This window comes from Toxorhynchites rutilus, chromosome 2 (assembly GCF_029784135.1).
Source record: "Toxorhynchites rutilus septentrionalis strain SRP chromosome 2, ASM2978413v1, whole genome shotgun sequence".
Classification (NCBI taxonomy): Eukaryota; Metazoa; Arthropoda; class Insecta; order Diptera; family Culicidae; genus Toxorhynchites; species Toxorhynchites rutilus.
The window spans coordinates 170,322,184-170,349,685 of record NC_073745.1 but is presented as its reverse complement, the minus strand read 5'-3'; the positions used below and the strand labels follow the sequence as shown (position 1 = coordinate 170,349,685).

The 27,502-nt window shown below is 41.5% G+C and overlaps 3 protein-coding genes across 10 annotated transcripts in view; 2 read left to right on the top strand and 1 right to left on the bottom strand.

The window, feature by feature from the left end:
• Positions 1-5,714, bottom strand: part of LOC129769390 (dystrophin, isoforms A/C/F/G/H) — a 388,267-nt gene extending 382,553 nt beyond the window's left edge. For 4 of the 8 annotated variants that reach the window (XM_055771638.1, XM_055771636.1, XM_055771635.1 and 1 more), the window contains exon 1: positions 5,210-5,714. In XM_055771638.1, the coding sequence (XP_055627613.1) occupies positions 5,210-5,258 (49 nt within the window). In that variant the 5' untranslated portion in view covers positions 5,259-5,714. The remainder of the gene's footprint in view (positions 1-5,209) is intronic. The other 4 variants (XM_055771630.1, XM_055771631.1, XM_055771633.1 and 1 more) reach the window with 4 other exon arrangements.
• Positions 5,715-7,812: 2,098 nt separating this feature from the next.
• On the top strand, positions 7,813-10,591 carry LOC129766376 (uncharacterized protein K02A2.6-like). Its single transcript, XM_055766902.1, has 3 exons — positions 7,813-9,064; positions 9,110-9,409; positions 9,477-10,591. The coding sequence occupies exons 1-3, from the start codon at positions 7,813-7,815 to the stop codon at positions 10,589-10,591; spliced, it is 2,667 nt and encodes an 888-aa protein (XP_055622877.1).
• A 15,483-nt stretch (positions 10,592-26,074) lies between these two features.
• Positions 26,075-27,083, top strand: LOC129766375 (uncharacterized protein K02A2.6-like). The gene is made up of 2 exons (XM_055766900.1): positions 26,075-26,252; positions 26,299-27,083. Exons 1-2 carry the CDS (start codon positions 26,075-26,077, stop codon positions 27,081-27,083), a joined length of 963 nt encoding a protein of 320 aa, XP_055622875.1.
• The last annotated feature ends 419 nt before the right edge of the window (positions 27,084-27,502 follow it).

Below are 27,502 nucleotides of genomic sequence, written 5' to 3'. Positions count from 1 at the left end.
ATCGAGCATATTGTCTGGTCGTGTATCCGGTTCCATGCTGCTCGCTCTCAGCTCTCTAGAGCACTGAGAGCAAAAGGCAGACAATCGGATATCCCCGTTCGGGATATCTTTGGTAGCCGTGATCCTGATCTTCTGCTTCATCTATACCTGTTCCTCAGAAACGCCGATGTCAACGTTTAATGATGTTTCCTTCGTTGTGTCCCTGTTTCATATCCCTCCTATCCGATCTATAAACTTTTACTTAGTCGCGGCAATACATACACACACTCTTTACAGATACACGGGCCAAAGGTTGTGCAGTCCACTGATCATTCAACAAGAGCCAAAGGTTGTACCGCTCATGACAACTCTACACGAGCTGATGTTTCCGCCGGCTAGTGACCATTCTATCCTGGATTCCTCGAGTCGAGAAGACGCACCACGCTGGATATGGGGTACAGACTAGGGGCGTTGCTGATTAATGGTCAGCTGCATCCCAAAAGGAAGTATCCCGTGTCGGGCACAGGTACAGAGCATTGGAGACAGCAACATCACAATTACGAAAACACTTGTAATACTAACCTCGAGCCAACCGCGAGTAATCGGTTACATATTACTAACATAGTGATAAGGCAAACATTGTCGAAATATTGAACTCCCGGCCCCGTCAGGTTGACGCCATATGAGCCTTAATAAAAATATATATTTTGGATAAAAAAAAAATTAATTCATAACTTTTGAACTACTAGACCGATTCAGATGATCGACATATCAAATTAAAGTCTTTTTTGGAAAAATACTATAGTTGCAGAAAATTCTAATCCTTCTCTCGTTATAATTGATTGTATTCGTTTTTAATTGTTTTCATGGTGTCGGGACCAAAGGCGCTATAGTTTTTTATATTTTTTTCTGGAAAGCTAAGAATTTTTCACATAATATATCTCGAAACCGGGAAGGCGTTTTTTTCGTTTTTGAGTTATCATTTTTCAAAGTTGCCCGATGGTCCAAAAAATCATTTTCCCCTTTTTTTTTCCAAAAATGACTTCCTTCAAATATTTATTACTTTTGAACTACTGGACCGATTCAGATGATCGACATATCAAATTAAAGCTAGCTAGCTTTTTTGAAAAAATAACACATTCGCCAATTAATTGGATTATAATCACATACATCCAGTCCAGTCGCATAGAAAGATTGAACGAAAGCTGAAAACATGTTAACTTTGAAAAATCAACGAAAAATAACACCTCTCTGGTATTTGGATATATTATGTGACAAAACCTCAGCTTTCAGGAAATAAAAAAATATTGTGCCCTTGGTCCCGAAACGATGTGAGCTATAAAAAGCAAATATAATCAATAATTACGAAAACAAAATCCATCTTTATTCAGATTGTAATTTTTTTCAAACAAAACTAACTTATTGGCTTTAATTTGATATATCGATCATCTAAATCGGTCCAGTAGATGAAAAGTTATGATTATTTTGTAGTGGAAAAAATAAGAAAAAAATGATTTTTTTAGTCCATCGGCTTACTTTGAAAAACCATAACTCAAAAACGAAAAAAACGCTTCTCTGGTTTCGAGATATGTTGTGTGAAAAATCCTCACCTTTCCAGAAAAAATATTAAAAAACTGTAACACCTTTGGTCCCGAGACTATGAAAACAATAAAAAACGAATACAATCAATAATAACGAGAGCAGGATTCAAATTTTCTGCAGCTATGGTATTTTCTCAAAAAAGACCAGGTGATTGGCTTTAATTTGATATAAATTGGTCTAGTAGCTCAAAAGTTATGAATTTTTGAAAAAAAGCAAAAATTAGTAAAATTGCGAAAAAATGGTTTTTTCGGACCACCCTAAAATGGAAATGGTGACCCTAACATAAAAATTAAAAAATACGGTTCTCATAATTTGCGATAAAGAATAAACTACCACTTTTGACGAAAATCTGAGAACCACTACATCGATTTGGCATGGAATGGCTATATATATACACCCAGGTTTTTTTTACGCGGTGTTTCTTGCGCGGTTTTTTTACGAGGTTTTTTTTACGAGGTTTTTTTACGCGGATTTTCCAATTAACGCGGTTTTTTTTACGCGGATTTTCCAATTAATGCGTTCTTTTTTACGCGGTTTTTCTTTCGCGGTTTTTTACGAGGTTTTTTTACGCGGATTTTCCAATTAACGCGGTTTTTTTACGCGGTTTTTCTTGCGCGGTTTTTTTACGAGGTTTTTTTACGCGGATTTTCCAACGCGGTTTTTTTACGCGGATTTTCCAATTAACGCGGTTTTTTACGCGGATTTTCCAATTAACGCGTTTTTTTTACGTAAAAAAAGACCGGTGCAATATCACATCTCCCCCTCAGCTCACATTTTTCTCTTATGTTCCCTCAGAGCATATTTCGGTAATTAGTGCTTGTGACGAAGCTTAGCGCTTATGAAGGAAATTAGTGCCGCACCTTATCACGATGCTTACGTGGATTTTAGGTGTTATGGCGGATTTACATTAGGGAGATCTATAGCTATAGATGGATTTATTCACGTGAAAATAGGTGTAAACGGGTGAGAATAAATATGATAAACTTATTCGAGATATATATAGCTTGAATAAATTCAGCAGCAGCACTGGTGAGAAATCACTATAGTTAGATGCAGTTCTACTTCAGGTGAATAAATTCATCGAAGATATGGATATATTCATTATAGAAGTTCACGCTAGTATAAACGGTTGATCCGATTTCAATAAATCTCATCATATTTCTTTATACCATGAGTACCTTACCCATGAAGTGCACCCTTCACCGGGCATCTCCAACCAAGTTTGCTTCCCATACTTTTGCAATTCCTCTGTCAATTTTGATCTGTCCATGCGACAAAAGATCCATGGAATCCCAGATCATCTACGCTCCGATTACATTCCGGAGATATTTTCGGCAGAATATGGGAAAGTTTGATCTGATAAAATGTTCTTTACTGACGGTTCATGCATAAACGGGTCCACTGGCTTCGGCATCTTCAATGAAAATTCCAGTGCCTCTTTCAAACTCAAAGATCCTTGTTCCGTGTATGTCGCTGAACTGGGTGCGATATACTACGCATTAGGGATCATTGAAACATTGCCCATCGACCACTATTTTATTTTTTCAGACAGTCTCAGCTCAATAGAGGCAATCCGCTCAATGAAAGTTGATAAACGCTCATCTTATTTCCTAACAAGAATAAGACATCTATTGAGTGTTTTGGTCGAAAAATTATTCAAGATTACCTTAGCATGGGTTCCCTCTCATTGCTCGATTCCGGGGAATGAGAAAGCGGACTCGCTAGCTAAGGTGGGCGCTTCAGAAGGCACACTTTTTGAAAGGCAAATTACTTATAACGAATTTTTTCACATTCCTCGTCAGGACACACTCGTTAGTTGGCAGCGCATGTGGAGTGAAGATGAGTTCGGTCGTTGGTTACACACGATTATCCCTAAGGTTTCGACTAAAGCTTGGTTTAAGGGATTGAATGTCGGTCGTGATTCCATTCGCGTGATATCTCGGCTTATGTCCAATCACTACAACCTAAACGCGCATCTCTATCGAATTGGGCTCGCAGCAAACAATCTTTGTGATTGTGGCGATGGCTACCACGACATCGAGCATATTGTCTGGTCGTGTATCTGGTTCCATGCTGCTCGCTCTCAGCTCTCTAGAGCACTGAGAGCAAAAGGCAGACAATCGGATATCCCCGTCCGGGATATCTTAGGTAGCCGTGATCCTGATCTTCTGCTTCATCTATACCTCTTCCTCAGGAACGCCGATGTCAACGTTTAATGATTTTTCCTTCGTTGTGTCCCTGTTTCGTATCCCTCCTATTCGATCTATAAACTTTTACTTAGTCGCGGCAATACATACACACACTCTTTACAGATACACGGGCCAAAGGTTGTGCAGTCCACTGATGATTCAACAAAAGCCAAAGGTTGTACCGCTCATGACAACTCTACACGAGCTGATGATTGCGCCGGCTGCGTGACCATTCTATCCTGGATTCCTCGAGAAGACGCACCACGCTAGATATGGGGTACAGACTAGGGGGGCGTTGCTGATTAATGGTCAGCTGCATCCCAATAGAAAGTATCCCGTGTCGGGCACAGGTACAGATCATTGAAGACAGCAACATCACAATTACGAAAACACTTGTAATACTAACCTCGAGCCAACCGCGAGTAATCGGTTACATATTACTAACATAAGGCAAACATTGTCGAAATATTGAACTCCCGGCCCCGTCAGGTTGACGCCATATGAGCCTTAATAAAAATATATATTTTGGATAAAAAAAAAATATTTCTTCATATGAATATATCACTAGTCTAAACCCACCCTTAGGTAACGGGTAGCTCAGCGGGCTGTACAACGGGGCGGGGCTTTTACGGGCAGCGATTCGTGAATGGATTTCCCTGTCTTCTTAGCTCCCCCGCGTAACAAAAAACCTGGGTTTAGTTGAATTGTGGTATGGTCTGACGTGCCGCATGATAGATTTGCCTAATATCAAATTCCTTTCTTTTCCATATTCCATGTTTACCGGAGTTTGTTCCGACAATACCTCCGGAATCAGTTGAGCGGTTCGGACCATATTCGATAGTGACATCTAGAATTAGAATACCTCCCATTTGGTAATTGCCACATTCAAACATGTTCAGTTGGTGACAATTTTAGGGGACCGGAGTTACATGGGGTACCGATTTCACTCGCACTGGTTGGTGAACTCGATTTTTATGTCAGCTAGTCTTGTGTCTTGTTTTGCTAGTTTCAAATAAAAAATTAGAATAAAAAAAAATAATCGAACGTTTAACCGACATCTCTAATCATAACTATTTTCAATGAATTGCTGTATGTCGAAATACATATATCGTTGAAAATGTGTAAAAATAATTGTAGCTTGGAAACTCTTTAACATGTTCAGCCCCGTTTTTGGTTTCTGAAACTGAATTTCACGTTTGAATCGTGCCAGTCTCATTGGACCAACAGTGGACTTTTCGTTTGGAGAGCATTGACACTGGGAACGACAGTAACAAAGTTATAACATTATTTTTAAAAAAATAAAACTATCAGTCGAAACTTCATGGTCAGTGCTCTAGTTCGGCCCAAACTCAACGTGTTAGTACTGCTTATCTAACACCATACGGTTGACAACTAAAGCAATAAAAAGACTTGTTAAGTAATGTTTATATGAACCTTACCAGATAGTACTATTTCCATAACTTCTTTGCAGACTGCCATTCGATTCATATTCTCACTCCTAATCGAACTATTGTTAATCGCTATGTTCAGATTGCATCGATTTGTTTACATACAAAACATACGAGACCTTCTGAATATTTTGACCAAAAATATGTGCTCTTCTTCTTGTATTTTTAGTATTACTGCGCTGTAGAGTCAACAAAAAACATGATAGCGATTTATTATCTTTTCATGTTATATCCAACAGTAGAAGTTAGTAACACATCACACCCACACTATTTAGGATTCACATTCATTGTATAATAAGCAACAGGTAGTTACAATCTTTTAATATTAGGTATGCAAAAACATAGATCGCCTTTGCCTATATTGTTATATTTGTTTTCGCATTTCTCACTGTTGTATCGTATAACACTATATTTGATTGAGATAATATAGTTACAGAATTATAAACAAAATGTTTAATTCATTGATATACTAATTTAAGTCGAACTGTCATCAATCGTAAATATTTCGAATCTAGCCTGCGCTATAAGCAGGGATGCCAAATGTTGAGACATTCAGTTTAAAGGATTTGACTTAAGCAATGCATTATATACCGGGGTGGAATAATGATAGGTGAAGTATATTTGCTTTTGCAGAACATAATCATGAATTAGCGTGGAAACACACTAGACGGCTCTCCCGCGCGATTCTCGCAATGACAAGTCGCAGCAGGAGCTCGATGAAAAACACATTCAGCGGCTTTCGACGGCTTCACTAGCGGCCATTATCATATTTTTATAGACGGATGCAAGACGAGTCTATGGTACAAGGTACAACTGTTTGGACAGTAAGCGGATTAGAGGGGAGGTATATAAAGACAGAATGGTGGAAAACGGAAGAGGGATGTTTACCTGAGCGAGAGGGAGAAAGAAGTTGATCGCACACGTCTGAAATATTGCATTTCGCGATAATTTGGGTAGTATTCGAGAATCCGCATTTACATGACCGCATGTGCACCGCATAAACACTAATACTATCACAAAACCGTTGCGGCGCATCATCTCCATCGAGCCACCGCAGAGAATGAGGAACCTTACAACAGTGACTTTAGAACCGGCCGTACCCGCTCCGCCTTGTGTGTTTTATCTCATTCACATTCCATTATCGAGGCCCCGCGGCGGTCTGTCATTGCAAAATCCGCGCGGGGAAGCCGTCCAGTGTGTTCTTACGCTTACATTGAATATGAAGTTTATTGAAACAAATGAAGTAATATCAAAAACACGTATTCTATAGCTTGCCACACCAGAATACATTCAAGGCGTGTTATTTAGTGTAGAAATCACAACTAAAGTGCGATACACATGCAACGTCCTTCAACTATTCTCTTGGACTTATTTTGCCGATGCCGAAGCTGCCGTTGCTGGCGTATTTGAATGCGACCATACACTGACCCAAAAAAATGGTATAACGATTTTTCGGTAAATGTTACCAATGATTAGTAAATTTTTGCAGCTGTATGACACCCGCCGCTAGTTTAGGGGAGCCTCAACGAATTATTTTCAGTCAGAATGAACGTTTTCAAAATTAAAATTATGAATGAAAATTAGCTTTTCCATAAAATATTATTTTTTTATTTGAATTAAAAACCTTTTTATTTGCAGGTGGTGAGAAAATCTCATACGAAAATTGTTTAGGAAGACAATTGTATATTATAACTAGCTGACCAGGCAAACGTTGTTCTGCCAAATAAATTATTTCTAGTGAATATTTTGGGTGTTGAATAAAACACACTAATGTATTGTATGTGTGTTTGAATATTATAACGATCTTTAAAATAAATCGAATGTGACCGATAAAAAAACGAATTAAAAGATTTGAAAGGAAGGTTATATGATATTTCTTGGTGTATTTCATTAACGTAACTGACATGTTGGTCTCTTAAAAGTTAAACGTCAACTGAAAAAAGTAATATAAGTTTGTCGTAAAGTAGAAAAAATGAAATATAGAAAATCAATATTTATTGCTGTCTCCTTGTTAAAAAAACGTGCATGTGAATTTCAACATGGCTTAGTTTATAACAGCTTGGTCTCGTTCATAAATTGGAAAACAGCGATACGCCAGCTAACTTCAATGGAGCTGATTAATCGGCCTGTTTGGAATCACGTTATTTTATCGTTGTCATTCAATCGAGGAGTATTCACATCGGCAATCTAAGTTTGAAACACAGCCATATTGCTTCCTGTTGGGGTACCACCCAACGACGGTGCGCTTACGGTAGTACGCACACTTCCATCACACAACAGTTATTGCACCTTCCATTCATTGTCCTTGCCGCCGGCTAGGCCATAGCTGTCACGAGCGACCCCATGTTCGTTCTCTATTCCTCAGTAACCACGCTCGAGTGCTGACCAAGTTATTTATTTTAAACATTAGAATAGTTAATAAAGTTATTATTGTTACGTAAATATAATTGTCGTATATTCACTATCCAAGACATAACAAAGTGGCGACAAGTCCGGTGAATCGCGTGTCGGTAAAATTTCCGTGTTAAATCGAAAGAAATATCGCGACACGTTGAAACCGCGTGTGTAAGCTCTGTGCGAACAAAGGAAAAAAGATGTCCAATCCGCCATTACAACAAGCTCAAGAACAGCCATTCAAGGACACAATTTTGACGATCCTGAATAACCAAAATGCGCTGATGGCAAGGTTAGCAGAGCAGATGGAGGGTATCCAAGGAAGTGTCCAAAATACAAACCGGAACGAATATATCCTCGATTCCTTAGCGACGAATATCACGGAATTTGTCTACGGTGAAGAAAAAGGATGTTCTTTCGACGCTTGGTTCTCACGGTACACGGATCTTTTCGAAAAAGACGCTGCACAGCTACAGGATGACGCAAAAGTTCATCTTCTACTCAAAAAGCTGAGTCCCACCGCACACGAACGAAATACTTCGTTCATACTTCCTAAACTTTCGAAGGAATTTACGTTTGATGAGACCATTGCCAAGTTTAAGAGAATTTACGGCACGCCCGTGTCTACCTTTCATCGTCGATATCAATGCCTTCAGACGAGGAAAGATGAGAATGATGATTTTATCAGCTACTCTTGCAAGGTCAACCGTGCGTACGTCGATTTTAAGCTCCAGGAACTCAAAGAGGAGCAGTTCAAATGTCTGATATTTGTGTGTGGACTCAAATCTTCCAAGGACTCTGATATACGGATGCGCTTGTTATCGAAAATCAACGAGACGAACGACATCACATTGGAAAAAGTAGTGGAGGATTGCAAAAGCCTCATAAATCTGAAGAAAGATACTGTTCTCATCGGTGGTCAAACATCGACATCCACCGTCGCCGCTACGAAGGCCTACATATCTCGCTCTCCGAATCATCGCAAAAAGGGAAACTGGGGCAATACCAAAAGCAAAGGAGACGCACCGAAGACGCCTTGTTGGTGCTGTGGTGGTATGCATTTCTCCAGCCAGTGCAGTTTCAAGGAACATAAGTGCCGGGACTGCGGTCAGACGGGGCACAAGGAAGGCTACTGTGGGTGCTTCAAGCAGCGATCGAAGTTCAATAAAGGGAAGCAGCAGCATAAACCAAGGCACTCGAATAAGATCGTCGTGGTAAAGGATGTGAAGCGGAGCCGTCGGTACGTCGAAACCAACATCAACGGTGTGCCAGTGAACCTTCAACTGGATTCCGGGTCCGACATAACCATCATTTCTAAACAAAATTGGATCAGAGTCGGGGCACCACAGACGTCACCACCCGACTGTCAGGTGCAGACTGCTTCGGGAAGCAGGCTTGCTATCGATGCGATGTTCCGAGCCTCCATCACCATCGGCAATACCCAACGGGAAGGTAACTGTTACGTTTGTAGCTCTAACCTTTCTTTGAATGTTTTAGGCTCAGACTTGTTGGACGAGATTGGCCTGTGGGACGTTCCATTTTCGTCCTTCTGTAAGCTGGTTGACACCCAACAAGAAGACCAGCAGATCGCCGAGTTGAGGGCCTTGTTTCCAGACGTTTTCACGGAACGCATGGGCCTCTGTACGAAAACGCAAGTACATTTCACGCTCAAGGAGGGAGCTCAACCAGTATTCAGGCCTAAGCGACCGGTATCATACGGTATGGAAGTGGTCGTCGAAGATGAGCTGAATCATCACGCCGGTTACGTATGCAGATTGGGCAGCACCGATTGTGGTGGTACGTAAGCCGGACCGCTCCGTCCGCATATGCGCCGATTTTTCTACCGGCCTGAACAACGTGTTAGAGTCAAACAGCTATCCTCTGCCTCTTCCGGAGGATATCTTCAATCGAATGGCAAATTGCACTATATTCAGTCACATCGACCTGTCCAACGCCTATCTACAAGTTCCCGTAGACGAGGAAAGTCGCAAATTGATTAATATCAATACCCACAAAGGACTGTACCGGTTCAACCGTCTCTCACCCGGAATCAAAAGCGCACCGGGAGCGTTCCAACAGATCATGGACACGATGCTATCCGGCATCGAATGTACGTCACCCTACCTTGACGACATCTTGATCGGTGGCCGGAATGCGGAGGAACATAGACGAAATTTACATTTAGTCCTGCAACGCATCCAGGAGTATGGGTTCACCATGAAGATCGAAAAATGCCGGTTCTTCATGCACCAAGTTAAATACTTGGGCCAACTTCTGGATTCCGAGGGCATACGCCCTGATCCAGATAAGGTGAAGGCAATAATCAACATGCCTCCGCCAAACGATGTACCCACCCTGAGATCCTATTTAGGGGCGATTAATTATTACGGCAAATACACCCGAGAGATGCGGAAACTTCGCCAACCGCTGGATGAGCTCCTCAAGGAGGGGGCCAGTTTCCAGTGGACAGATGCATGTCAACGTTCAATCAACCGTTTCAAAGAAGTTTTGCAATCACCCCTCATGCTGACTCACTACAATCCTCGCCTAACGATGGTAGTGTCAGCAGACGCATCAAATGTGGGAATAGGCGCCCGCATTGCTCATCGATTCCCCGACGGGTCGGAAAAGGCAGTATACCATGCATCCCGGAGTCTGACTCCCGAATCCCGCTATAGTCAGATCGAGAAAGAGGCGTTGGGCCTCGTATACGCCGTAACAAAGTTCCATAGAATGATCTACGGCAAACATTTCATCCTGCAGACGGACCACAAGCCTCTTGTTGTCATTTTCGGCTCGAAACAAGGGATTCCACCTTACACCGCCAACCGTCTCCAAAGATGGGCACTCACCATGTTACTCTACGATTTCAAAATCGAGCATATTTCTACGGATCATTTCGGGCACCATTTCGTTTCATTTATTCAAAAACGTCAACAGGCTTTACATAAGTGCCCTAATGATCGACCTTACTACTAATCTACAAATACTTCTTAAAACTAACTTATTGGTAAACTAAATCTATGTGAGGACTATAGAGTACAGAGCTTTAAGGGACGAACGAGAAAGATGACAATCGAAACAGGAACTACATCGGTTAAACACACGACACATACTAGAAACGGGTTCATTATAACCGTAATTAGTGCGTGATGATGGGAGGAACAAGAAATTATTGGTACGCAAATAACGCTGGCTAATGTTGAAATTTATCAACCGAAGAAGTTCAGGACAATCAATGTTTGATAAAATCAAATCTGACGTAAATAGGGCCTTGGCAACATCTCTTCGAGAACGTAATAAGTCCAACCCAATCAGTCTACAATGGTCCTCATAGCTTGGAAGATTGAGAGGACTATTCCACGGCATGTTACAGGAAATGGAGTAGATAGGGTATCACCGATCTTCACCGACATGACACGGTCGGTTAGATAAGAACGTAGCCAGCTGAGAAAAGAGCCGTTGAAACCAAGGAGCTGAAGCTTAGCTACAGCGATGTTATGGTTGATTTTGTCAAACGCAGCAGAGAAATCAGTGTATATTGCGTCGATCTGCTGTCTCCTTTCAAGTGAACGAGCTATGAACGAGGTATACAAAACAAGATTTGTTGCAGTTGATCGTTTGGGCATGAAGCCGTGTTGTTCCTCGGCGATGTAATTATTGCAAGCATGAGAAATGAAGTCTAACACAATAACCTCGAAAAGCTTGGAGATAGCACATAGGCATGCGATTCCTCTATAATTCTTAACATCCTTCTTGAAACCTTTTTTGAAAACAGGAAAGATGAATGATTTATTCCATGCATTCGGAAAGGTACCACTAAGGATGGAGCGGCTGAACAAGATGCTCAGCGGTAACGAGAGGCTGTTAGAGCACATCTTCAAAATTACAGATGGAATATTGTCGGGTCCAGCATTAGTAGATTTCTTCAGATTACCGCAAGCCTTTTCTACAGATTTTGAGTTTATTACAGGGTAGGCTGCGATAGATGGCAGGCAGGGTATACTGGTCACAGTTGCAGAGACCTGATCATTGCTGAGACTTTCGCTAACGAAAACGCCACTGAATTGATTCCGAAATAGTTCACAAATATCTTCTGTAGTGTTCGCTTCAATGTTGTCACGCGTCATGACTGTAGGTAGACCAGATTCTTTTCTTTGACTATCAACGTGTTTCCAGAATCCTCTTGGGTTGGCACGCAGATTTGTTTGGATGCGGCTGAGATACGCGGCGTATAAAGCATTATTCAGTCGTTTGTAATTCCTGTTTGCAGAAGAATAACGGTCCCTCCATAGACAATCGCGATGTTTGGAAAATTTCCTTAAGTAAAATCTTTTCATGGATTTCAATCGTTTTAAGTTCCTGTTTGTCCATGGAAGGCTAACTATTTTACTGGCTTTCTTCTTAGGAACAAACTGTTCGATTGCGTAAAGCAGCACATTGAACAAGGAAGACGTTGATATGTCGATATCACAGTCCTTCAAAATTTCATTCCAATCGATGCTACGGAAAAAAACATTCATTGATGAGAAATCAGCTCTCCGATAGTCATAAAAGGTTGACTCTGCGGTGCAAACAAAAACAACAGGAGACGGAGCAGATAAAGAAACCAGAAGCGGAGGGTGATGACGACAAAACTTCACCAGAGGAGCAGGTGCTTGGGTTACAACTGTGCTGTGAACGATTTCCGAGCTTACGAAGCATAGGTCGAGCGTGCGGTGGTTATCGTTAAGGATTTCATTCATCTGACATAATCCAGCGGTACTAATCCCATCTAATAGACGCTCATTCAAGCGGTTCATAGTAGACTTTGAATAAACAGGATACAGATATTTCGAAGCACATTGGGTCCAGCCGATACCTGGTAAATTGAAATCTCCAAGCAAGAGTATAAAGTCGTTCAACTTCATTTGATGCGTAATCCAGTTAAGCGATGAAATATGTTGATCTATCACTGTAGAATCGTTGGTACGATCAGGAGGGATGTACACAACTCCGATAAAAATTGTATGATTGTTCAGCAAGACGGTAACCCAAACTTGTTCCACACTGCGTCCATCGGGAGGGAACAGTTCGCGCGATTCAATATTTGAATTAATTGCCAGCAGAACCCCACCACCAGTCACTTTGCTACTGTTCACAACAGATCGGTCAAGACGGTATACCTTGTACGAAGAGTCGAAAATTTGTTGCGACAATGTGTTGTTGTTAAGCCACGTTTCAGTGAAGGCAAAGACGTCATATGAGTCATCAGAGCAGGCGAGATAATAATTGGCAATGGAAGTGTTCATACCACCAACATTCTGATAATATATCAGCAGTTGATTTTTGACGTAGGACTACGTCTAACCGGAAGATATAAGGGGTGGAACGGAAATCTAGGCACTGAACAAGTAGGAAAAAATGCAAGATTTTGAACGCTTATAACTCGAGCATTTCTCAATAGATCGCAAAGGTTTTTGCATCAATTGATAGGGAATATATCTACGCATCTATCATAACGAATAACATTTCATTTTTCTTGAGATAAAGAATTAAATAATTGTGGAATATCAAGCATTGTCCAAATGCACTATGTACCCATTTTTGATTGGTCCATTTTGTGCTACTCCAATCGTACCGAACAAAACGGGCAACCAGAGCAGCAGCGAAATAGAATGAAGCACGATTGGAAAGGAAAAAGAAAAAACAGGAAGTGGGTTATATCTATGGTATAACCGCAAGGGTGACGTAGCACTATCGTTGATTTAGAGATCATTTGTTTGAAGTTGAATCTAAATCCATTCTGAATGAATGAATAAATAAATATTTGGGAGACTTCGAAAACGAGAGCGTTACGTTGGAGGCACAAGGTTTTATGCATCCAATATAGGATACGAAAAACCTTGTTCTGAAGAATAATCTTCAGAAGCTAACCTGCTAACTGTACTTGATTGACAAATCACAAACCCAAATGTATTATATGGATATTTTATGGATAGAAAACATTCAATTAAACTCTTTCACATGAATATATTTTGAAAATTCCCAGAGATTGGCAGATTATTTTCAGTAACGATTAGTTATTTCCACATTTTCCTCGATACTGGAAGCCCACCAGTGGTTAATACCAACTCGATAACCACCTGTTAATAGCACTTGATTGAAACATATTTGGTCACAGTGTTACATGGATAGAAAACATTCAATTAAACTCTTTCACATGAATATATTTTGAAAATTCCCAAAGGAACTGGCAGATTATTTTCAGTAACGATTAGATATTTCCACATTTTCCTCGATACTGGAAGCCCACCAGTGGTTAATGCCAACTTGATAACCACCTGTTAATAGCACTTGATTGAAACATATTTGGTCACAGTGTTACATGGATAGAAAACATTCAATTAAACTCTTTCACATGAATATATTTTGAAAATTCCCAAAGGAACTGGCAGATTATTTTCCAGCAATGATTAGATCTTTCCGGAACTTTCTCGATGCTGAATGGCATCCTAACGGAAAGAGTTCTGCGCGTGTATGTGTCGATCCTTCGTCGTCCACCTCCTCCAGCACGTTAGGCAACGATGTTGTCTTGTCGATGTCCTCACGAAAAATGAATGTGTCTCACCACCAGAATATCGCTTAAGTATGCTTTTTGTGTGTGATTGAATCGAGAGAAGGTGTGGTTTACGATGGCAATTTGGAAGGCAAACTAGAGGGGAATGAACTCTCTGAGCTCGGAACTTTCGGCGACTGAGCAATAATCGATTGCGGACGCATACAATATTGGATACGGAAATATCCTACTGATGGGGAAGAATAATCTTCTGAAGCTATCCTGTTAATTGCGATTGATTGAAAAACCACAAAACCAAATGTATTTGGTCACAGTGTTACATGGATAGAAAACATTCAATTAAACTCTTTCACATGAATATATTTTGAAAATTCCCAAAGGAACTGGCAGATTATTTTCAGTAACGATTAGATATTTCCACATTTTCCTCGATACTGGAAGCCCACCAGTGGTTAATGCCAACTCGATAACCACCTGTTAATAGCACTTGATTGAAACATATTTGGTCACAGTGTAACATGGATAGAAAACATTCAATTAAACTCTTTCACATGAATATATTTTGAAAATTCCCAGAGGAACTGGCAGATTATTTTCAGTAACGATTAGATATTTCCACATTTTCCTCGATACTGGAAGCCCACCAGTGGTTAATGCCAACTCGATAACCACCTGTTAATAGCACTTGATTGAAACATATTTGGTCACAGTGTTACATGGATAGAAAACATTCAATTAAACTCTTTCACATGAATATATTTTGAAAATTCCCTAAGGAACTGGCAGATTATTTTCCAGCAATGATTAGATCTTTCCGGAACTTTCTCGATGCTGAATGGCATCCTAACGGAAAGAGTTCTGCGCGTGTATGTGTCGATCCTTCGCCGTCCAACTCCTCCAGCACGTTAGGCAACGATGTTGTCTTGTCGATGTCCTCACGAAAAATGAATGTGTCTCACCACCAGAATATCGCTTAAGTATGCTTTTTGTGTGTGATTGAATCGAGAGAAGGTGTGGTTTACGATGGCAATTTGGAAGGCAAACTAGAGGGGAATGAACTCTCTGAGCTCGGAACTTTCGGCGACTGAGCAATAATCGATTGCGGGTGCATACAATATTGGATACGGAAATATCCTACTGATGGGGAAGAATAATCTTCTGAAGCTATCCTGTTAATTGCGATTGATTGAAAAACCACAAAACCAAATGTATTTGATCACAGTGTTACATGGAAAGAAAACATTCAAATAAACTCTTTAACATGAATATATTTTGAAAATTCCCAGAGGAACTGGCAGATTATTTTCAGCAACGATTAGATATTTCCACATTTTCCTCGATACTGGAAGCCCACCAGTGGTTAATGCCAACTCGATAACCACCTGTTAATAGCACTTGATTGAAACATATTTGGTCACAGTGTAACATGGATAGAAAACATTCAATTAAACTCTTTCACATGATTATATTTTGAAAATTCCCAGAGGAACTGGCAGATTATTTTCAGTAACGATTAGATATTTCCACATTTTCCTCGATACTGGAAGCCCACCAGTGGTTAATTTTTTTTTTTTTTTTCCCAATTCGTTTATTTGTAAGGCTCAATCGCATAAGCTTTGCGGAGCCGCTAACTCAAGTTTAGTTTATACAAAAATTTCATCTTAAATCTATGTTTAGTAGGTTTCGACCGATTACTCGCGGTTTACTCGAGGTTAGAGGGGCAACAATTTTTGTGGGACGGGTCAGGTTAGGGATATGGATATGAGGTATCATTGTCTCAACCGAGGGTTGCCGCACGCACTGTAGCATTGTGCATAATGACCAGGGATAGCATCTGGTGTTCGACTAGCTGTCGAGGGTGGGCGACGGTGAGATGAGGGGACAATACAAACAAACTAATAACGAAAAAGAAAAAAAACACAAAAGCATTAAATTCTTATACTAGACCGTTTCACAAACATATAGATCAACTGCATATAGCAGATGTCGCGAGTTCCCAGCACGTCTCTAACAGGAACATAGGGTTGTCTTCCTTGGACCTCAAGGGCATTCAAAAGGTACTCTCTGGCTGCGTAATTATCCGTACATTGCCAAACTGCGTGATCGATGTCATCGTAACCGTTTCCACACCGACAGACATTGTTTTGAACAAGATTTATTCTGTGGAGGTGCACATCTAGCGAGTAGTGGTTGGACATAAGTCTACTCATTACACGAATGAAGTCACGACTTACGTCCAAACCTTTGAACCACGCTCTCGAAGAAACCTTTGGAATAATTGAATATAACCACCGCCCAAGACTTCCAGTGTCCCAATCGGTTTGCCAACTCAAGAGGGAACTCTGACGCAGTAATTGGAAAAATTCATCGTATGAAATCTGTCTATCAAACAATTCGCCTTCCTGGGCACTCACCTTTGCTAGAGTGTCCGCCTTCTCATTGCCAGGAATTGAGCAATGAGAGGGGACCCATACAAAGGTTATCTTATAAGATCTTTCGATCAGTGCACTCATCTGCAGCCTCACTTTTGTAAGGAAATAAGATGGGTGCCTACTAGTTCTCATCGACTGGAGAGCCTCAAGCGAACTGAGACTATCCGAGAAAATGAAGTAATGGTCTGCAGGCTTGTTGGAGATCATCCCCAATGCGAAGTCGATTGCTGTCAGCTCAGCAACATAAACGGAACAAGGTTCCTGCAGTTTACGGAAGGCGCTCGAATATTCATTGAAAACACCGAAGCCAGTGGATCCATTGAGGTGAGACCCATCAGTGAAGTATCTTTTCATGCAATTGACTTTTGAGTACTTTCGGTTAAAAATACGGGGAATGTAAGTTGATCGAAGCTGATCTGAGATTCCAAGTATTGCTTGTTTCATCGACAGATCGTATTCAATTGAGGAACTGCTGATGGTGAAGTGAGCACGGTCTGGAGTAAACGATGGAAGACAAATATCTGACGAAATATAGTGGTGGTAAATTCTCATAAACCGAGATTGTATATTTAGATGAAGAATTTTTTCAAAGTTTTCAATCAAAAGTGTGTTCGTGACTCCGCATTTCACCAGTATTCTGAGAGAAAGTTCCCAGAATCGGTTCTGTAGAGGAGTTACTCCTGCCAGAACCTCGAGACTCATGTTATGCGTTGAGTGCATACAGCCAAGAGCTATACGCAGACAATGATATTGAATTCGTTCCAGTTTTAGAAGGTGACTTTTAGCTGCTGAGAGAAAGCAAAAAGAGCCATACTCCAGAATGGATAGAATAGTTGTTTTATAAAGTGTTATGAGATCTCCCGGATTAGCTCCCCACCACGTGCCGCAAATCGAGCGGAGGAAGTTGACCCTCTTTTGACATTTTTGCTTCAAATACGTAATGTGGGTATTCCAAGTGCATTTTGAATCAAACCAGACACCAAGGTACTTGAAAGTCAATGATTGGGTAATGCTTCTGCCCAAAAGCTTAAGTTGCAATTGGGCTGGGAACCGCTTTCGAGTAAACACTACCAGTTCGGTTTTCTGCGGCGAGAATTCGATCCCTAAGTTCCTTGCCCAAGAAGACAAGTTATCTAAGGAATTTTGCAATGGTCTTTGCAAATTTTCGGCATGGAGACCTCTGACGGAAACCACACCATCATCTGCAAGCTGTCTAAGCGTGCATTGTTCTGCCAAACAACTGTCAATATCTTTCACATAAAAATTATAAAGAAGGGGGCTCAGACATGAGCCTTGGGGTAGACCCATATAACTATTTCTGGAAGTTGTCAGTTGTCCAAGGGTGAAGTTCATTCGCTTTTCTGACAACAAATTGTACAAAAAGTTATTCAAAATTCCAGGAAGTCCACATCTGTCCAGATTGTCTGACAGAATTTCTATGGTAACCGAATCAAAAGCTCCCTTAATATCCAAGAATACTGAAGCCAATTGCTCCTTGTGCGCAAAGGCCAGTTGAATATCTGTAGAAAGCAACGCTAGACAATCGTTTGTTCCTTTGCTCTTGCGAAACCCAAATTGTGTACTTGATAGCAAATTATTTGTCTCGATCCATTGATCGAGTCTTCGAAGGATCATTTTCTCCAACAATTTTCTAATGCACGAGAGCATAGCAATCGGACGGTATGAGTTATGGTCAGACGCTGGTTTGCCAGGCTTTTGAATTGCTATTACTTTGACCTGTCTCCATTCGGGTGGCACAATGTTGTTTTCTAGTAGGGTATTGAATAAGTCTAGCAAGCGTCTTTTCGCGATATCGGGAAGATTTTTTAGAAGAACGAATTTAATCATATCGCTTCCGGGTGAAGAGTTGTTCGATGAAAGAAGAGCCATAGAAAATTCCAGCATTGAGAATGGTCCGTCCAGAGGTCCACTGCTCGGAGACGTTTCTCGAAGAGTATGTTGGGCTGGAACTGAGTCTGGACAGACCTTTTTCGCGAAATCGAATATCCATCGGTTGGAGTATTCTTCACTCTCGTTGGTAGATGAGCGGTTACGCATGTTGCGAGCTACCCTCCACAAGGTACGTATTGAGGTTTCACGAGAAAGACCTTCAATGAAATTGCGCCAGTAACCGCGTTTTTTTGCTTTAATTAATTGTTTCAGCTGTATTTCAAGCTTTGAATATTCCTCGAAGTGTGTGGATGTTCCATGTCTACGAAAAGCTTTGAAAGCATCAGATTTTTTCAAATACAATTTTGTGCATTCATCGTCCCAGCCAGGAGTGGCTGGTTTTCTTTTAAACGGAGCACTTGGAACTTTTCTTTTTTGTGCTTCCAGTGAGCTTTTATACATCAAATCGACAAAGAATCGATATTCTTCCAATGGTGGAAGTATATCTATTGATTCGACACCGATTGTTACCGCCGTTGCAAATTTTTGCCAGTCGATGTTCCTTGTTAGATCAAATGGAACTCGAGATGGTTCAGTGGATTGCGGGCTACACTTGATTGATATACTGATTGGCAAGTGATCGCTACCATGGGGATCATTGATGACCTTCCACTGGCAATCCAATGATAACGAGCTTGAGCAAAAAGAAAGGTCGAGACGACTTTCTCGAGCCGGAGGTTTTGGAATTCGTGTCGCTTCACCAGTGTTCAAGATAGTCAAGTTGAAATCGTCACATAAATCGTAAAAAATAGCCGCTCTGGCGTCATCATAAGGATCACCCCACCCAGTACCATGAGAGTTCATATCACCCAGAATTAGAACTGGGGATGAGAGAATCGAGACTAGATTCCAAAGATGACTACGGCTAATGTTAGTATTTGGAGGAACGTATACTGAAGCTATGCAAAGTTCTTTACTCTTTGCAGTTATTTGACACGCGACAATTTCGACGTCTGATAGAGCTGGGAGAGGAATTTTATAGAAAGAGTAGCACTTTTTGATCCCCAAAAGTACTCCTCCATAAGAATCATTTCTATCCAGGCGAATAATGTTAAAATCGTGGAAGTTGAGTTCAGTGTCAGAAGAAAGCCATGTTTCAGAGAGGGCAAATATATCACAATCATAATTTTGAAGTAAAAATTTGAACGAATCTAGTTTTGGCACTAGACTACGGCAGTTCCATTGTAGCACATTGATCATATCTTCTACTACGCTAGGGGAATTATCCATCGAATGATATGATTGATGCAAGGAGGGGCCATGAAGCAGTCAATTGCTTAAGATAAGACTTTAAAGATGGAAGCAAGGCAGAAATAAAGCTTCTGAGGGGGTCTTGAATTTTTAACGTGTTTAGTATGAAGTCCACAATGTCCGAAAAACCTATCAATCCTCGATTAGACGCGAATTTTCTACGAGAAGTTCGAGGAGCAGCGTTTTTATTTCTCTCTTCTCTGGGTAATGAAGTAAAATCCTTGCTGCAACCAGGAACTGGCTGAGAAGGAGCCTTCGGATTCGTTTTTTTATTACTATTACCCTTGGAATTAGACAATCTTCCGAGGGTCACTTTAGGTTTCTTACGGTGCACCGTTGGTGAAGAGAGCTTTCTTTTTGATGATTCATCCTTTATTGAAGATTCTGGTGCAGCCGTAATATGACCCTCATCAGAATCAGAGTCCGATTCTTGAGATGACAAAACCGAAAATTGGTTTTCATCTTGAGCGGTCTTTAGCATTTCAGCATAAGTCCGCTTGGAGCGTCCAGCGATAGAACGCTTCACTTTATCGGAGTGCTGTTTGTACCTCGGGCACTCCTGTAGAGGGTGAGGATTCTCGCCACAGTGGATACATTTTTCCACTGTTTGTGTGCAAGAATCCTCACTATGTTTCTCGCCACATTTACCGCAACGAAATTTGTTGCCGCAGTGGCTAAACGAGTGTCCCAACTTTTTACAGTTGGTACAATTATAAACCCGTGGTACAAACAGGCGCACTGGGAAAAAAATATTTTCTACTTTCACATAGTTTGGGAGAACAGAACCTGCGAAAGTAATCCAAAAAGAGTGCGAGGGCTTATAAACTTTTTTGTTTTCTTCCAAAGATGCTGAATGCAGGTTTCTAACATCCAGGATCTTTACAAGATCACCTATCATCGAGTTTTTGAAAGAACCCGAAGCTTTTTTCAATTCATCGACACTCAGACTCGCGTCGGTTACTACGCCTTCTATCTCCACCTCTCGAGAAGGGATGTAGATGTGATATTCCCTTCGTGGTCAACAATCTTGTTGGCCACATCAAAAGTCAGTGCTTCTACACGCAGTTTATCCGGTCTCTCTTTATGTATCGAGACGCCCGAAAATTGACGCAGCAAATCTCTTGAAATATCAAGAGTTCTCAACGATTTTCCCTTGGGCCGAAAGAAAACAACCCATGGTCCCTTTGAGGTCGATTGATAATAGCGCGTCCGCGCAACAATGGCATCGGTAGATGTCATAACGGTTGCGCAAACGGTGCGCAACCGTCTATGAAAAAAAAACACACACACACACACGCACGCGCGCTCAAAAACTCAACTTAAAACTAACTTAGACTAATAATTAACTTAAATTTAAGAAAAATATATAAATATATATATATCTCAAAAAAAAAAAATCTTCCAAAAAAAAAAAAAAACAAAATACTAATTTGCGGTGTCCGAACAACCTTGAACACCCGTATTCGAAACTATACAACACCGCACGCTACGAGGTAAACACAATAGCGTGACGGCAAAAGTTGTTGTTGATTATACATCTCTATGATGAAATCGATGCCGCTGGAACCAATTCACAGGTCGCCGGTCCGGCGTTGCCGGAGAGGTGCTGCTTCCTCGCTGTTCCGGGTATTAACGGCACTTATCTTGCCACGAACGGTCAAAGAAAAAAAAAACCAAAGGCACTTTGGCGGAGGGGAAAAAAAAACTTCACCAGCTTCGATTTGTAGCAGAGACGCGAACAATAAGCGTCCGGCTCTTTCAACTATCGATTGAGGAATGACCAGTGGTTAATGCCAACTCGATAACCACCTGTTAATAGCACTTGATTGAAACATATTTGGTCACAGTGTAACATGGATAGAAAACATTCAATTAAACTCTTTCACATGAATATATTTTGAAAATTCCCAGAGGAACTGGCAGATTATTTTCAGTAACGATTAGATATTTCCACATTTTCCTCGATACTGGAAGCCCACCAGTGGTTAATGCCAACTCGATAACCACCTGTTAATAGCACTTGATTGAAACATATTTGGTCACAGTGTTACATGGATAGAAAACATTCAATTAAACTCTTTCACATGAATATATTTTGAAAATTCCCAAAGGGACTGGCAGATTATTTTCCAGCAATGATTAGATCTTTCCGGAACTTTCTCGATGCTGAATGGCATCCTAACGGAAAGAGTTCTGCGCGTGTATGTGTCGATCCTTCGCCGTCCACCTCCTCCAGCACGTTAGGCAACGATGTTGTCTTGTCGATGTCCTCACGAAAAATGAATGTGTCTCACCACCAGAATATCGCTTAAGTATGCTTTTTGTGTGTGATTGAATCGAGAGAAGGTGTGGTTTACGATGGCAATTTGGAAGGCAAACTAGAGGGGAATGAACTCTCTGAGCTCGGAACTTTCGGCGATTGAGCAATAATCGATTGCGGGCGCATACAATATTGGATACGGAAATATCCTACTGATGGGGAAGAATAATCTTCTGAAGCTATCCTGTTAATTGCGATTGATTGAAAAACCACAAAACCAAATGTATTTGATCACAGTGTTACATGGAAAGAAAACATTCAAATAAACTCTTTAACATGAATATATTTTGAAAATTCCCAAAGGAACTAGCAGATTATTTGCAGCAACGATTAGATGTTTCCACATTTTCCTCGATACTGGAAGCCCACCAGTGGTTAATGCCAACTCGATAACCACCTGTTAATAGCACTTGATTGAAACATATTTGGTCACAGTGTAACATGGATAGAAAACATTCAATTAAACTCTTTCACATGAATATATTTTGAAAATTCCCAAAGGAACTGGCAGATTATTTTCAGTAACGATTAGATATTTCCACATTTTCCTCGATACTGGAAGCCCACCAGTGGTTAATGCCAACTCGATAACCACCTGTTAATAGCACTTGATTGAAACATATTTGGTCACAGTGTAACATGGATAGAAAACATTCAATTAAACTCTTTCACATGATTATATTTTGAAAATTCCCAGAGGAACTGGCAAATTATTTTCCGGATCTTTCTCGATGCTGAATGGCATCCAAACGGAAAGAATTCCGCGCGTGTATGTGTGTGTGTGTGTGTGTGTGTGTGTGTAGCGGCTGCTTCGTGATCTTCCCGGGGAAGAGTTTGTGGCATCACTCTCCTCCTGATGGATTCCCTTCTGGCCTAAGGTGCACAAACAGGCTCTTGGTGACACCGTTCATTCGCGCTTTCATGATAAACGAAGAGCTTCACCACAACAGCGACAACATGCTCGCTGTTCAATTAGAACTGAGTGGATTTCCGAGCGGCGCTCGCTTATATACCGATTGGTGATTTCAATAGCCTGTTTTGAAAGCAATTTTAAGACTATTGAAACAAGTTTTTGGATCAGAATGTAACAAGTATAGAACGCGTAGACATTTTATCTATCGAATGAAGTGTTTATCATACCATTTCGTTCAGTTGTTTAGGAGCTACTAACGCTCAAAATCTCGGTCTCCGGCGTAACGCTTTCGTTTTCGAAACTTTGATTTTACACCCCGGTATAGAAATGAAAGACGTAGTCCTATGTCAATATCTCATTTTCTTTCAAACCGTAAACCAGTGTGGTTGTACGGCATCGTTTAACATCGCATCGCATCACATCATAAAAAGAAAACAAGCAGCAACGTGGACGTGTGGACGTAACAAAGGAGGACATGTTAAGGGAAAGGCAAAGTCTCACTCGAACCGTGCAGGTCTCCAGTTCCCTGTTGGTCTCATTCACTGATTGCTCCGCAAGGGTAACTAGGCCGAACGGATTAGTGCCAGTATACCTAACAGCGATTATAGAGATAACTGATGATAACTGATGTTGAAAATTGACTGACGTTACATCTGCATTGCATAGAGAAATAACTAAGGAGCAACACGATGAGCTATGTATTTCCTGCTGCTCTGTTCTTATTTTAAAGGACTTTAATCCGAAGATCATCCGTCCCTGTATTTACTGTTGTTTTTTCAGAACGCTTATAGCTCGTTTATTTCTCGACAGATCGTAGAGTTCGTCTCCAAAATCTCAGTTCTCTTTCATATTTATTTACTTTGTTTGCGGAGACTACAAATCTTACAATTCATTCGTCTCCGAAACCACAGCTTAATTTACGGTAATGTGCTCAATAGTGAAATATATGATAGTGAACGAGCTGATGACCACCTGTGCATTCCCTATCACAGCCATCATTTTGATTGTACGATATGTGTATACGCCGAAAGATGCCCGACGTTGAACATTTAATAAGTACAAAGCCTTCAGAAAAAAATCAAGAATCAAGTTTGTAAAAAAACGCAAAAACACAAAACCAAAGGTTCTTTTCAGAACCCCCAACATGTTCATGAAGAGTAAACAGTAAACTAATCCATTTTTCAGGTAGATAGGTAGGAATTCACGTAGGAGAAGAAAATAAAACAATATATTCAAAATATATATTTAGCAAAAGCTGTCCGCTTTGTCCTACGTCACTCCGGTTATGTCACCGACATTACCCACCCGTCTTTTTACACGAGATGGATTCACACGTGCCTCAACATGTTTTGTTGCGGTGGAGGAGAGGGGGCTCTTCGAGGGAGAGCGCGTTGAGGCTCTGAATTGAAAAATCGAACAGGAGTATTGTTCTGATCCTGCTGACACTGTCCATTGATACGAGGTTGTATTGGGAGAGTCATTGGATCGTAACGGGCTCGCGTTGGGGGGTGTTCTAAAAAAGGAGCAATAGAGACACCAGCTGGCCAAAAGTTTCTGGAACAGACCAAACTTTCCAATTATTCAGGTACGTTCAATTTGAACGATAGAAAAGTTATGGGTCTATTGGTATCCCTATTCTGACGCAGTAGTTTGTGACATTTAATCAATGTTGGGTCACATTTACATTTTCTAGAAACATATGATGCTATGTTCTCACACGATTCGTGAGGAAGAAAGCGGATCACATAATACCAGTTGCGTTTCACTTGTGGAGCGACGGAAAGTGTAGGAAGAGTAGTCACTGGAGTACCGGATGTAGTCACTGCTTCAAGTAGAGGTACAGTAGGACGATTCTTTTTTGCGGTTTGATGTTTTCCTTGCTTCTGTGTTGATAACACTGGTGCAGTGGAGCTCGTCGAAGCCGCTTGTTGATGATAGGATACAGCGGGTGCCTCGTGTTGGTGGTAACTAACGACAAGGGAGAGTTTGACAGAGGAGTAGTATCTCGCCCAGCAGCGGCTGGACATATACTAGTGTGAATATTACCAGTGGCAATAGATGATGTAGCTAGCCCAGGTGCTGGAATCTGTGATATTACTTGTAGTTGAGCACCAGTAGAACGATCCTTTTTAGTAGCATTATGTTTCCCTTACTTCCTCATTGATAACACTGGTGCAGTGGAGCTCGTCGAAGCCGCTTGTTGATGATCGGCCATAGGATACAGCGGGTGCCTCGTGTTGGTGGTAACTAACGACAAGGGAGAGTTTGACAGAGGAGTAGTATCTCGCCCAGCAGCGGCTGGACATATACTAGTGTGAATATTACCAGTGGCAATAGATGATGTAGCTAGCCCAGGTGCTGGAATCTGTGATATTACTTGTAGTTGAGCACCAGTAGAACGATCCTTTTTAGTAGCATTATGTTTCCCTTACTTCCTCATTGATAACACTGGTGCAGTGGAGCTCGTCGAAGCCGCTTGTTGATGATCGGCCATAGGATACAGCGGGTGCCTCGTGTTGGTGGTAACTAACGACAAGGGAGAGTTTGACAGAGGAGTAGTATCACGCCCAGCAGCGGCTGGACATATACTAGTGTGAATATTACCAGTGGCAATAGATGATGTAGCTAGCCCAGGTGCTGGAATCTGTGATATTACTTGTAGTTGAGCACCAGTAGAACGATCCTTTTTAGTAGCATTATGTTTTCCTTGCTTCCTCATTGATAACACTGGTGCAGTGGGCACGCCGATATACTATCCCGTTTGATCAACAGCCACGTAAGGCCGAACGAGGACTACGTGATTGCGTCCCTCGAAGTGGAACAGGTGATCTGCAACATCGTCAGTCAATCCATCGAGTATCTTCCTGTTTCATACAAAATGATAGCAGCCGAGACTACGAAAAATGAGACGTTGTAGCAAGTTCTGAAATACGTCATCAACGGTTGGCCTAACGATAAGAAAACCATCTCGGGAGGATCGGAAGTTCAGCAATTTTTCGCACGACGTGAATCTTTGTACGCAGCCCAAAAAGTCCTGATGTACGGAGAGCGGATTGTAATACCGAAGAAGTTTCAACGTAAAATACTGCAGCAACTTCATAAAGGGCACCCAGGCGTTGAGCGCATGCGCATGAATGTGCTTCTGTCGCAAAGACTGACCCAAAACAAAGCTGGAGTTATGGCCCATCCCCGAAAAACCGTGGCAGAGGATCCACGTGGATTTTGCGGGGCTGATTGACAAAACGTATTATCTCCTGCTAGTGGATCCACTATCCAAATGGCCGGAAGTTATCCCTACAAAGTCAATAACATCGGCAGCAACGATCGCTATTCTACGCCAGATTTTCAGTCGATTTGGTATGCCGGAAGTTCTAGTTTCCGGAAACGGATCGCAACTTGTGAGTGACGTCTTCGAGCGGTTCTGCGAATCGAATGGTATCATGCACCTTAAAACAACCCCTTTCCACCCTCAAAGCACCATCAAAAGAACCATGAAAAAAATTCAGGCCGGAGGGGAAACCTTAGACGAAGCATTGAATACGTTCTTACTGTGCTACAGATCTACACCCTGTCGTAGTGCTCCTGGCGGCAAATCCCCCGCAGAATTATTGCTAGGAAGACCACTGAGGACATCGTTTGAATTACTTCGTCCACCCAGTAAGTTCAACAAAAACAACAGCCTCAAGCAGAATCAGCAGTTCAATACGAAACACGGAGCCAAGGAGAAGTGCTTCGACGTCCAGGACCAGGTGTATGCCCAAGTACACCGAGGCAACGATTGGAACTGGGTACCTGGAGTGATAGTGGAGCGAGTGGGTACGGTTATATATAACGTGTGGATCCCGCAACAGCAACAGTTAATTCGCAGCCACAGCAATCAACTGCGAAAACGCTACGGAAGTGAAGTACCAACAATGTCTGAAACAGATCCGTCCATTTCGCTTGATATCCTGCTAGGTTCGTGGGGATTGAATCCGTCGAATCCTAGTGCTGCTCCAGAGGAAATGATACCACCAGCCGAACCTGAAGAGCTTAACGAAATCTAGCGAGAGTTCATGCGCGGGCTCATTGAACCACCAGCTACGCATCGGCGAGCTCGTGGATCCGTTCGACAACCTGATCCTGAGGATGTGATTCAGCGCCGATCAACGCGCCATCGTCGGGCGCCAGCTAGATATGAACCGTACCAGATCTACTAAAAAAGGGGAGGTGTTGGGGTACCACCCAACGACGGTGCGCTTACGGTAGTACGCACACTTCCATCATACAACAGTTATTGCACCTTCCTTTCATTGGCCTTGCCGCCGTCTAGGCCACAGCTGTCACGAGCGACCCCATGTTCGTTCTCTATTCCTCAGTAACCACGCTCGAGTGCTGACCAAGTTATTTATTTTAAACATTAGAATAGTTAATAAAGTTATTATTGTTACGTAAATATAATTGTCGTATATTCACTATCCAAGAC

What these genes read in the sequence shown, in the direction of transcription:
- LOC129766375 (XM_055766900.1), top strand. Translation starts at nt 26,075, where the DNA reads ATGTACGGAGAGCGGATTGTAATACCGAAGAAGTTTCAACGTAAAATA. An exon ending in AACCGTGGCAGAGGATCCAC is followed by an intron (nt 26,253 to 26,298) that starts GTGGATTTTGCG and finishes ATCTCCTGCTAG; the next exon opens with TGGATCCACTATCCAAATGG.
- LOC129766376 (XM_055766902.1), top strand. Translation starts at nt 7,813, where the DNA reads ATGTCCAATCCGCCATTACAACAAGCTCAAGAACAGCCATTCAAGGAC. An exon ending in CGGCAATACCCAACGGGAAG is followed by an intron (nt 9,065 to 9,109) that starts GTAACTGTTACG and finishes TGAATGTTTTAG; the next exon opens with GCTCAGACTTGTTGGACGAG. An exon ending in GGGCAGCACCGATTGTGGTG is followed by an intron (nt 9,410 to 9,476) that starts GTACGTAAGCCG and finishes ACAACGTGTTAG; the next exon opens with AGTCAAACAGCTATCCTCTG.